Below are 13428 nucleotides of genomic sequence, written 5' to 3' on the forward strand. Positions count from 1 at the left end.
GTTTCATCATGTGGCATCCCAGCATTGGGGACAGACATTGCACAGTAAAAAATACTAAAAAGGATTTAGTACTGCACATTGTGTCTACCTCATATTGTTGCTCAACAAAGGCAGAGAATTTTTTTTAAGTGGTTGTTTTGTCAGGTTTGTTTTCCTGATGGTGTTGACATGATCATCATCATTAGCACATGAAATCTGTCTTCCCTCTCTCACAAACCACAGAATCAAACAAGTTTAAACAAAATGGTATCCCTTAAAGTTGATGCATTATCTTTCATTTACTCTCCTTGGTTCATAAATTTTTTAAACAAATTTCTATGACTTTTTCTTAACTTCTCCAGGACCAAAGTTTCAAAACATTTTACAAAAACCCATTCAGGAAGGATGAACTGTTGTGTGATTATCACTGCATGACACCAATTTAATCATACACCTCATGTAGAGGAACACACTGTAATTATCTTGCAGTCAGTTTGTTGATAAACCTTGTTGCATTGCATATTATTTTTTTTAGATATTTATGTTGTTTTTCTCTATTGTTTAGACACAGACAATTAATAAAGTTGCATGGTTTACTTCCATTCTGATCTAATAATGGTGAGCTGGACAACTCATTTATCACTGTAAATTATATGTTTTGTCTATCACCAGATCATCAGATAATAATTAATTTATTCCTCACTTTAAAGAGCAATTAAAGCAGCCTACAGCCTTTGAAGAGCAGCCTACAGTAAAATCTATAGAACTTCACTATAAATGTAAAGACAGTCATGGTGAATTGATAGAATTGATACATATGAGTTTGATCATCCACCTTCACTGTAGAGCACCTTTTTAGCATGAAAACTGTGTTGAATCTTGAACAATAGAATCTGTGCGTGTGTGTGTGTGTGTGTGTGTGTGTACGAATGTTTTAAAGCATTTCTCACTAACAAAAGAAAAACGTTAAAATGCCTTCTTTATATCAGTTATAAGAGTTATAAAATTTCACAATTGAAATGTGATTTTATATATTTTTTACTGCGCACACACACTACATAATATATAAACTGCATATATAAACACTACTATTTATGCATGGTGCTTGTATTTTTAATATGCTTGTTAATGTGTGTAAATTGTTAAATGTGTACATTTTTTATGTAAAATTTTTCAATAATGGTATTCTATCTTTATTCACCATATCTGTATTTACAGTTATTCTAGACCATGCTGGTACAATTGAACAAATTGGTTTTCCTGTGCTGATTATATTTTTAAGCAATTTCAACAGAGTTAATGAGAATCACCAATTTCCTTTCATTGGAATCAAGGACTAAACCTACATTTGGAAGTAACCCAAATGCAAAATTAAAAAGTGTGTGTGTGTGTGTGTGTGTGTGTGTGTGTGTGTGTGTGTGTGTGTGTGTGTGTGTGTGATAGTGGTAGTAGTGGTGAGGGGGTTTGTTAAATGCAAATTTGATGATAACATACCTGAGGTCTTTTTTTTGCTTAGGTTATGGGCGTAGCTGAATGACAGCTGAATGGTAGACCTACTTAATAAAAGACAGCAAGAAAGTGGGGGAAAACTTTGTAGAAGTCAGCTGTTAGACACAAGATTGCTGAGACAGACCAAAAATACTATATAAACTGTACAAAAGTGAGGAAGAGGTGGAAACAGGCTAAAGTAAATCACAAGACTTCACTAACAAGACTTATTAGGTAAATATTGATTTTAAAATGTTTTACTATGCTTTGATTTATAATATTTCCTGCTATTGCTGTTCATTCAAATGAGGCTTTTATTGTAGAATGCATTTTCATGTGTGCATAATCAATAATTTACAATTGAAAAGGCCAGCCGAAAATTTTTTCATGTGTAATTGTTAATGTGAATTTTGCGCGCAGATGGAGTACAACGTGACCGTGAATACAGGCAAGTACTCAGGTACTAATAACTATGTGTACATTACGCTGGTGGGGGAGAAAGGAGAAAGTGACAAGACGCTCCTGAAGAAACATTACGCGAGTCTGAAAACAGGCCAAGTAAGTGAGAGTGCAAAGGACTTATTGTACTGTATATGTAGCAAGGCTAATTTTATTTTATTTTGTTTTTATTACAATGTGGGATGTAACCCAAGCATTTAACCAACCAATCAAATATTTTCTTCCGTGCCATTTTGGACACTAGTCTCTCATCTCATGCATTTTAAATCGCATTATGATTTTTTTTTCCTTTTTAATAGACATTGCTCTAATTCATATACACAAATATATATTTTTTTCATTTTATCTCATTCTTTTACAGTCTGGTGAATACAAAGTTTATAGTGGGATTCCACTGGGTCGTGTGTACCTTGTACGCTTGGAGACAGTGAAATGGAAGGTGCCACATTTATATAATAAATGGTTTTGCAGTTATGTGCAAGTCACACCACCAGGACGGGAAACAATACAAACCTTCCCTTGTTACCACTGGTTAGTGGGAGATGATAAAGTAGAAATCTGTGATGGCACAGGTCAGTCCAAACAACAACTCCAGGTAGAATATTTTATCTTATCCTAATTCAGTCTCTGCATTCCTGAAGGGTGGATTTTCTCTCTTTTTCTTTTACAGCTAAAAGGCTGTGTGATACAATCCTGAGGCAGGAGCAAGATCATAGAAAGGCACAGCTAGAGGAGAGACAGAAAACTTTCCGGTGTGTATATTCAGAACTAGAAGTTTGATTGAATATTGCATAGTTTTACTATTTTTTCTTTTGCATTTACTTTGTTGGAGGAGTACAAGTCCATTTTTAACAATAAATTACACTTCACAGCTAGACTAAGTGCTATATCTTTGCTTACCCATGGATGAACATGTTAGTAAATACTTCTTCTACTGTACTTTCTTGTTGTTTAATGGTGGTTGGAATCTAGTAGTTTACATTTCTACCAACTGCAGGTCTCATTCTCCCTTATCTAATGATTACTTTTGCCATTGAATCTATTTTGTGTACTAGAGGGTACCTGTGGCTCTGCCAGCGTACATCCACATAATGATGATTTGGTAATAAGGTGAAGATATATTATTACCTCGCAGTATAGCATAAATGTTGATCATAGTGCAGCCTACTGTTACGTTTGTTACAGAATGCTTGCGACAGGCCAGTGACACACAATTAGTGACCAAAAACACAGACGGCAGGCCAAACAAATTTTCATTTTTTTTTTTTTTTGTTTCTTTTAATAGAGTATACATATATATTGAATAAATGAGTTTTATTGTGTAATGTTAGATGGCAAGCCTGGGCTCAAGGAATTCCTAAGTGCATAGATGCAGAGCATGAGCTACCCCTGGATGTTTGTTTCGACGGGCAGAAGGAATTCGACTTTGATGAATCACTTCTTTCTGCGTAAGCAGCACTTCATTTTATATACAGTGGTGTTCAAAATAATAGCAGTGTGTTGAAAAAAGTGAGTAAAGCTCCATATCCATATAAAAACATTTAATTTAAATCACATGAATGAACTGGACACCTAGCACATTCTATTCTAAATCACAGAGAGAGGAAATATATGTGGGTATCTTATTTGCGGATTTATTTACGCAGCTATTGAATTCGAAGATGCGAATATCAAACTAACTTTACCGCGGACACAACACCGGGTCAGTAGCGTACTGTATGTAGTGAGCATAATAACGTCAATGGATACATTTGTTACATGGACCACAAAAAAGCAGGTGATTCAGCACTATCAGCCTAATCAACTAAAAAGCCAGCTGAAAGGAAAATATGATGAAGCTATGTTGCGCTTGGATTTATGGTGGGGAATGGTGGGGGCAGAAGAGAGACCCGTGTGTGTTTTTAAAAGAAAGCTTTAGATAAGTGACGAAGTAAGCCTGTTATACCAACTGCACGTGTATTTTATCTGTTTTGAACTTGGTGTTATTTGATCTTATTGGTTTAGGAATTAATATTTCAATTGATAGTAAACTTGGCTGATTTCGTTATAATTTTTTTGACAAGTAGGGCTTGAAAATTCGCCCACCACCTTAAGTGGGGAATGACAGAAAATGTTTGAGAACCACTGGTTTAATGTAAGTGAAGACTATTAGTCTTTTTTTTTTTTAAATAGCAGTGTGGAGTTCAATTAAAGAGGTAAATTATTCTGTGAAAAACAGGTGTCAAACAAGTTCCCCTTATTTAAGGATAAATGCAGAAAAGGTTGTCCTGTGCATTTCTCTCTGAAAGTCAGAGTAAAACGGGTTGTGCAGACATTGTTACATTGATTCAAAAGTTGCTGAGAGATGGAAAAACATACAAAGAAGTGCAGAAAATGATAGGCTGCTCTGCTAAAATGATACCAAATCATTTTTAAGCTTTAAAATGGAGACCAAAACCAGAAAGATGTGGAAGAAAATGGAAAACTACCATTTAAATGGATCGAAGAATAACAAAATTGACTCATAAAACATCTAACGTTACCTGTGAGTACTGTTACTATCAGAAGACGGCTATGTGAAGTCAAGCTATTAGCAAGAAGCCCCCGCAAAGGTACATTGTTAAAAAAAAGACATGTGCTGAAGAAGTTACAGTTCGCCAAAAAACACATTGACTGGCCTAAAGAGAAATGGTGCAATATTTTGTGGACTTAACTTGATGAAAGCAAGATTGTCCTTTTTGGGTCTAGAGGCCGCAGACAGTTTGTCAGGTGACCCCCAAACACTGAATTCAAGCCACAGTACACTGTGAAGACAGTGAAGCATGGAGGGACAAGCATCATGATAAGGGGATGCTTCTCGTATTATGGTGTTGAGCCTATTTATCACATTTCAAGAATCATGGATCAATTTAAGTACATCAAAATACTTAAAGAGTTCATGTTGCCTTATGCCAAAAAGAAAATGCCCTTTGAAATGGGTGTTTCAACAAGACAACGACCCCAAACACAGCACTACACGAGCAGCAACTTTGTTCCAGACCAACAAAATTGACATTAAGGAGTGGTTAGCCCAATCCCCAGACCCAAATCCAATAGAAAACTTGTGGCCTGACATTAAAAATGCTGTTTCTGAGGCAAAACCAAGAAATGCAGAGGAACTGCGGCATGTAGTACAATTGTCACATATGTGAAGCAGTTCTCAGAAAGCATGGTTATACAACTAAATATTAGTTCAGAGATGCACTAGAAAGATTAAACTTCGAACATTTTTGTTTAAACGTTAAATGCATCACTTTGTAAAGATGAATGATGACACTGCTTTTTTTTGAACAGGCTAATATTTGTTTTTATTTACTTACATTAAACTAATAATACATTTAGCACATTTTTTTCATGTTGTAATTCAGAATAGAATGTGCAGGGAGTTCAATGCATTTATGTGATTTAAATTTAAAGTTATTATATGTATATGGAGCTTTACTTACTTTTTTCAACACACTGCTATTATTTTGAACACCACTGTAAATTTAATACTTATTATGAACAGAATAAATTAAATCCCACAAATCTTAACCCAAATGTTTTATCAATCTAAGTAATTGAGTAATTAAAATTGACACATCTACAGTTAAGCCAAAACAAATGTGTGTTTGTCATATAATGTTTACTTTACTCACCATCAGGTCGGTGAAGCTGGGGCTAGAGGAGGTGATCATGTGTCCTGAGTCATGGGAAGATCTGAAATCTTTTGAGCGCATATTTTCTGCACTGCCTGAGAGTCCCAATGCAGGTGTAGGAGCTGCGACACACACACACACACACACACACACACACACACACACACACACACACACACACACACACGCACACACACACACACACACACACCACAGAAACTATTGTTGTTCAATACGGCTTTCATGCCAAAAAGCTACATCATTTTTTTTATTTTATATATATATATATATATATATATATATATATATATATATATATATATATCTATCATAAATGTTGACTAACATAGAAACATTTATTTAAGACCTTCTGCTTAAAGTGTACACAACACACAAAGTATTAAATCATGAATGTGAATGCCTTATTGATGTTATTAGTATACACTAAGAAACACTGGCAAGAAGACTGGTTTTTCGGCTATCAGTTCCTGAATGGAGTGAATCCTCGAATGATCCAGAACTGCAGCAAACTGCCTTCCAATTTTGCGGTCCAAGGAAACATGATGAAGGATTCCCTACCCCCCAAAACTACACTGGATAAAGAGCTAAAGGTGAGGTTTAGTGTATAATTTCTGCACAGATGCCATACACCCTTCATAAAATTCATATTACCCTTAGTGACCACATTATCCTGGTCAGCCATAATACACTAGTCCATTACAGAACACCACATACACACAAAAGTCCCCCCCCCAAAAAAAAAAGAGCCATGGTAAACTGCCACAAAGTTTGCTTTGTAAATGGAATGTTGGCTCCAAGGTGTGTTTAACAATGAGGTGACTGATGCATCGATTTTAAACGCAATTAACTGAAGCAGCAATCACACACTCCTAATCTCAGGGAACCTTAAAATAGGACCTGGACAATTTTTCGGTGAGCGGCTGAAGATAATTAATAACGACATTAGCTGTGTCAATGAAACCAGGTTAACCCATAAGGTGGAAAATGGACAGTTAAGTGGTTTTACAGTACTTAGAGTCATTCTTATGCCACAAAGGACTGCTGAGAGAATGGCTCTTTTAAAGATGGCACTACTGTAGATTACTGTGCATGATAGGGAACATGAAACTTTCAATAGAAATTTAATTATTTGACTAATTTCTCATGCGGCACAGTGGTGTAGTGGTTAGATCTGTTATCTTGCACCTCCAGGGTCTGGGTTCGATTCCTGGCAAGTTTGCATGTTCTCCCCGTGCTTGGTGGGTCTTGACCTACAGTACGTCTTCTGAGATAGGCCCTGAATACAGAATAAAGTGGTATAGATAGTGAGGAAGTGAGTGAGTGACTAATTTCTCAGTGAATTTAAAAACAAAAGAAGTTCCATTATCACTATTAATGCCACTAGCAGTAGTTAATCTGCAAAAAAAAATAGGAAAAGCCTCAGACCACTGAGAAAACTATTATTAGCATGTTCCTTACATTCTTACTAGAGACATGTGGATAAAATTTGTGATGCCTGAAAGGTCATGTTTACAGTATATAATCTATTTAATGCAGTCATGGCAAGTGTGTGTGTGTGTGTGTGTGTGTGTGTGTGTGTGTGTGTGTGTGTGTGTGTGTGTGTGTGTGTGTGTGTGCGTGTGTGTGTCAGTGACAGAATAACAGATACAGATAAAGACTGGGTTTATCTGTGAATTAGGGTATACCCCAACTACACATCATTTATTAATGTACTTTTTCCCTAAGAATTTTCTAGGTTTATTTAGTCACATTATTTAAAAAAAAATGCTTAAAATGGTTAATGGAACATACTGAAAAAATTTTATTTTGTGATACAATGAGATTAAACCAATCATTAAAATAAGACATAATTCATCTTTGTACCAGTACAACAGTTTTCATCTGTCCTGGTATCTTAAAGGCTATAAGAATCTCTCTTTCTTTTCACAAAGGCTGGGAATATATACCTTGTTGACTATGCTATACTGGATGGAATTCCTCCGAATGTGATCGAAGGCATGCAGCAGTATATAGCAGCTCCTTTGTGTTTACTGTATGAACATCCTGACAATGGCCTCATTCCCATCGCCATACAGGTAATGCTTTTACCAAATGTGTTCACTAGAAGCAACATATAGCTAAAGAAAAGGTTCATTCCATTCACTTTTTTTTCTTAGCTTGGACAGAAACCTACCAAGGACACACCCATCTTTCTCCCTAATGATCCACCTATGGCTTGGCTATTGGCTAAAATATGGGTCCGTCATGCCGAATTTCAGATTTTCGAGGTGCTGTCGCACCTGCTGCGGACTCATCTCACAGCAGAGGTGTTCTGTGTGGCCACATTGCGTCAGCTCCCTGCAGTCCACCCAATATATAAGGTAAGTTGGGAAGTATGAACTAGCTTACTTCAGTACTAAAATAATCAGGTATAGGAGTAAATGTATATCTCCCTCTTTGTCTAAGCTGCTTATTCCTCATATGAAGTACACCCTGGATATAAACTGCCGTGCACGCACACACCTCATCTCTAGTGATGGTATCTTTAAAAAGGTATGCTTTAGCTACACAAAACATATTGATTGAAGTAACCTAAAACTGTTTGACAATTTATATGCATTTAAATGTATAGTTTTACCTAATATTGAATACATAGTCGCAATGATAAAAGTAATAATTTACTTAAATGCTTAAATCTCAATTCACTGTTTACTGTTATGGGCTATATATTTTTTTTCCTTTCAAAATGTTCCGTAGCTCCTGACCTCTCAGACACCATGTAGATCAGTAGAAGATATGTAAGCATGCTTTTCCTGCAGGTGGTGTCCACCGGTGGTGAAGGGCTGCTGATGCTGGTTCAGGGGGAGTATAAGGTCCTGACCTACCGCTCTCTCCAACCACTGTGCGACTTCAAAGACCGTGGTGTTTCTAAACTCAATAAATACTTCTACAGAGATCACAGCTTGAAGCTCTGGAGTGCCATTGAGAAGTAAGAGTCCAGTACCACAATGAGGTCCTCTAAAGCTACTATTTTCTGTTATCATTATGCACTAAAATTAAGTTAAACCTTAATCAGTGTTATGTTTGCTTGATTCTGGAGACACAGTATTAACAGTTAATCTTTCCTCTTTGCCTACAGTTATGTCTCCAGGATAGTGTCTCTATACTACAGATGTGACAGTGAAGTAGAGGAGGATGCAGAACTTCAGGCATGGATTAAAGATGTGGTTGAGGAAGGCTTTGCAAATGCTTCTAACTTTGGTTAGTTGCCTAAACAAAAAAATTATAATACTAGTGTCATGTGGCATAATGATGGTTCAACGGTTATGGAGCTTGGCTAAAGCCAGTAATTTATGAAATTATCAATATAGCCCTATTCGGACGGGACGGGTTTTCCAAAGGACGTTAGAGTTAGAATTTTTTTCAGACGACGTCTGTCATTTCATGTATGCATTCGGACGGGACTAACATCTCCGTGTTTATTACGGAGGTAGGAGTGTCTGTATTTTACATGTGGGCGTTGCACAAGACATTATTGGTACGTAAATTTGAATACCGACACACTAGAGATAAGTAGAGACGGTAGTTCACTTTTCTTTCAAAAGAAAACGCGTTTTGGGAAAAAAAAACATTTTCGGCAATCACAGACATTCGCATTCGGACAGAATTAGATTTCTCAGAGGACCCTGAATTTGCTGAAAAACACTAGGTAATTTGCTCTGGCATTTTTACAGAGAGAGAGACAGACATGGCAGATTTGGACCGGATAAAAATCACAAAGTACGTCTGTGAAACTGTAAAAATTAACAACCCCCTGTAATACTAGTCCTGTCCGAATCGGGCTTATAATTAACAATCTAACATTCCATCGTTGTGATTACATTCATACTTACACAGAGTAATTAATATTATTCATATGTGACAGGGCTGCCTAACAAACTACAAAATAAACAGGAACTGATCACACTATTGAGTGTGATCATCTTTACCAGCTCTGCACAACATGCAGCAATCAACAATGGACAGGTAAGAGAGATGTAACTATTGTATTATTTTATAAAACTAAGTAGCCATGTGTAATAAACCCTAAAGGAAAATTCTGCCATAAAATCAACATTTACTGCAATATGCTATTTATCATTAATACACTCCCTTAAGAAAGAAAAAGGTACCATTTTTAAAGTGGGAAATTACTGGCTGACATCAAGCAAAGAAAACAGATGAGAAAATTTGAAATTGTATTAAGAACTCTCCAACACATTATGAAAACATGGAAGGATAGTGGTTAATCGTCAACCTCATGGAAGAAATGTAGTAGAAAAAACAAACAAACATGAAAGTATATGAATTAAATGCTTTGAGGGTTTTTTTTGTCGCTGATGCCATTGGCATAACCTTGGGCTCAAATTGTACAAGAGTGGCTCTGAGAACATGAGGAAAAATGATCACATCACCATCAGCTCACCACCACAATACTTTCCATAATGAAAGTTAAATGTTGTCTTAAGAATCTTCCTTTGAATAAGTATGTTTGTAGTACTACATTTTTCAGCCTCTGCATTTTTAATACAACTTTACACATGTTTTACATTGTATGCCCTTCCTGACACAACACCCATTTTCTGTCCAAGCCTGCGACCGGGTTAGGGTTACCAAACCAGTGGCTGGGAATTAAACCTGGGTTTTTCGCCTGCCAAGCGAGAAGCCTACCACTGAGCCACCAATGTTTTTTTTTACAACAATTTAAGTTACTGCTTTTAAACTACAGTAAATGCAGTAACCTCCAATACTGTGTTCCACAGTATTTAGCACTAATTGTAACAAAAAATTTTCCAAAATTATTGTATAATTTCTCGAGCCAGCCATGGTGGGAAGCAGTTAAAGTGAAAAATTAAACCAGCATGCAAAATAGCAGAAGTTTTTCAGGATTTATGATGAAAAAAAAAGCTCTAGCTGCAAAAACCCTCTTTAAATCTTGACCTTGCTTTTTTCCCTTCTATACTCTAGTTTGACTTTTGTGCGTGGGTACCCAACACACCTTGCACCATGCGCCAGCCTCCACCCACAGACAAGGACAGTGTCACCATGGAGTTCATCATGAGCACACTTCCAAATATCAGCCAGTCATGTTTGGAGATAGCAATCACATATGTTTTAGGAAGATTTCCGCCACACACAGTGAGTCACTACTTCCACAAAATGCTTAAAGTGCCTTGGATCTTTCCATTGATTACCTAAATATTATGTTTTAATTTCATTTATTACATATATAGCTATATGCTTTTTAAGTCTCTTTTTTTCTATTTTAACTACTTTCTGCCCTCTGCCTTATCTATCTTACTCAGATGCCTCTGGGACAGTACATGGAACAGTATTTTACTGAGCCATCAGCCAAAAAGGAGATTGACAGATTCTGTGATGATCTGCAGGATATTGAGGCAGAAATTATAAAACAAAAGGAGTATCTCTATCTGTGTCCTAGTCGTATAGAGAACAGCATTGCCATATAGAGAAACATAATTATTCTACAGTTTTTGATGACATACATCTTAAGACAACTTTAATAAGATAATACAGTAACATAAGTTTTAAAATTGCAGATTTCTTCACCCAGCAGTTCGCACAAGAGGATCATTGAGCTTATTTACGTAAACCTAAATAAAAGACACAAGTTCAATAACAAAGTAGATTTCTGCAGAGATTACGCAGTTATAGCCAATTTGGTTGCAGACTTTTATTTTATTCATTTATAAAACAAAAAAAGGCCAGCCAATAGAAGCCTATTTTACATCATATTCTCTTTAAGCAGCAAAAAGTGTCATATTAAACACACCATGGGTGCCATAGCCATAGTTATGTGAGATGTATGTTTCTGTAGAAAACTTGTTAGAAAATGTTGGATAAGTGAAACTTTTTTGCCTTTTGTGGGGGTGTGGGATTTTTTTTCTTTTTCCATTAAATATAACATAATAGATAATAGCATGATTTAATTGTTTAATTCCATCAATGTTAAAGTGATTCTTGCTAATGTGACGCATAATGAGATTGGAACCTGGGCCACTTTCACTTCAATTAATTCACTTAAATGATATTAAGTTGTCTCCATTTAACCAGATCTGTGGGTTAGGTTTCTGTCTGGATTCCTGTGGGCAATATGGCAATGAAATACTGCTGCGTTTCATGAAGTTCTTTTTTATCCTACTATTAGCTTATTTTGTGATTAGCGGTTGCTGCCTGTGTGTTTTTAAGAACATAACACATGAACATTTAGCAGAAACTGCCATGTTGACCTCTACAGTTAGGCCACATGCTTACATTTAACGTGACTATTATTTTATGCTTGGTACGCGGAGAGAAGAGTAAGACCTGTCCTTATGTAGGATATGTAGAAGATTAATCACCTAACCAGTGGTTATGGGATGTTCGTTCAGAGATAGATACTGTAGTTCAGGAGGTTTAAGCTTGCTTTGATGGAAACCATTACTGTCATCCAAAATGGGGATTGTGGGATTTATATCTTTTTCTTATTAATTATATAATAGTTGATAGATTTAATCATTAATATTAAACAATGTTAGCGTGATTTTTGTAAGTGTATTTTATCCACTTAAATACACGCATAGATGCATACAATATATGGTTGCATTTTGGTCCTTGATATGATTCTCATTTCTCTTTGTATTCCTGCTTGTACACATCAGCACAGAACCTGGTATAGTGCCAGCTTTTTTTCAACCTATGTTTAGACTTTGGGTTTTCTTCATGTATCCAGGAAATCATATTAAATCTTCTCTTATATTTTATTACCTGTTACCTGGCCTCCTGATTCTTAAGTCATCATAATTCTAATAAAAGTTATAAAATCTTGATTTTAATAAAAAATATTTACAAAAGGTGAAATGCTCACTAAATAGTAAAAACCTCTTGTGACTAATAAATAAATATGATTGAGCACTAAAATATCCATGGTTACAATAGGTAAAAAACGAAGACATGTGAAATACAAAATGTGACATTGAAAAGCTCCTTAGACATTCCTTTTTTTGGTATCTATGAATGACACATTTATTATAACTTTTTAACATGTGAAATCATGGTAATTCATGAATGAAGTGACATTGCAGTGTGTTCCGAATTATGGAATTTTGTAAAGAGAAGTTCCCTTAAAAGATATTCCCTGCACAGAGCAGGGAGTAGGGAGTAGTAATTTTAATAATTTTTAATTTTTGTATATAGGCCCTATTTCTTTCCGAAGTTTACTTCACAGGTTGCTCCCTGCTCCTGTCGTGGAAATTAATTGAAGACTCAGGCTTTGGTTTTCAGAAGATAACGACCTTTATTTATCATGCAATAACGGCCGGGGGAGACTGCAGTGTCACACTGAACTCTGAACGCTTTTCGTTTACAATACACTCTGATACAATGGAGTATTCAGTATACAGTGATGTCCCACAACAGCTGGGTTTCTTTAAATTCCCCCGTTCTATGTATACCTCACCTTCCTGGGCAAGCACATTCCAGGAGGCCTTATATGGTTAGCTTTTGCACGTACGATTTCCCATCCTATGTATAGCTTGGATTCCTAAGCAAGCACTTCCCAAATTGACTACAGAAAATGACTATTATGTTCCAATAGGTACCTAAAAGTAAGTGAAATCACATAAAACCAAGTAGAAATTACTACCATACTCCCTGCTCCGTTTGCAGGGAATGTCAGTGCAGGGAACTTCCCCCGACAAAACTCCACCATTACTGGTTTGCAGGGTGTTACTCCTCCACGTAACACCCTGCAAACCAGCGCAAACTATTATGCGTGTGTATATATATACACTCAACAAAAATATAA

At 36.1% G+C, this 13428-nt stretch overlaps 1 protein-coding gene across 1 annotated transcript; it reads left to right on the forward strand.

Moving 5' to 3' along the window:
• Window positions 1-1887: 1887 nt before the first annotated feature.
• On the forward strand, window positions 1888-11092 carry LOC128528985 (polyunsaturated fatty acid lipoxygenase ALOX12-like). Its single transcript, XM_053502246.1, has 14 exons — window positions 1888-2025; window positions 2288-2498; window positions 2597-2678; window positions 3258-3374; window positions 5589-5695; window positions 6021-6193; window positions 7535-7678; window positions 7760-7963; window positions 8049-8135; window positions 8402-8571; window positions 8722-8843; window positions 9508-9608; window positions 10590-10760; window positions 10928-11092. The coding sequence occupies exons 1-14, from the start codon at window positions 1888-1890 to the stop codon at window positions 11090-11092; spliced, it is 1992 nt and encodes a 663-aa protein (XP_053358221.1).
• Window positions 11093-13428: the final 2336 nt, after the last annotated feature.

The sequence above is a fragment of the Clarias gariepinus genome, chromosome 1 (genome assembly GCF_024256425.1).
Source record: "Clarias gariepinus isolate MV-2021 ecotype Netherlands chromosome 1, CGAR_prim_01v2, whole genome shotgun sequence".
Classification (NCBI taxonomy): Eukaryota; Metazoa; Chordata; class Actinopteri; order Siluriformes; family Clariidae; genus Clarias; species Clarias gariepinus.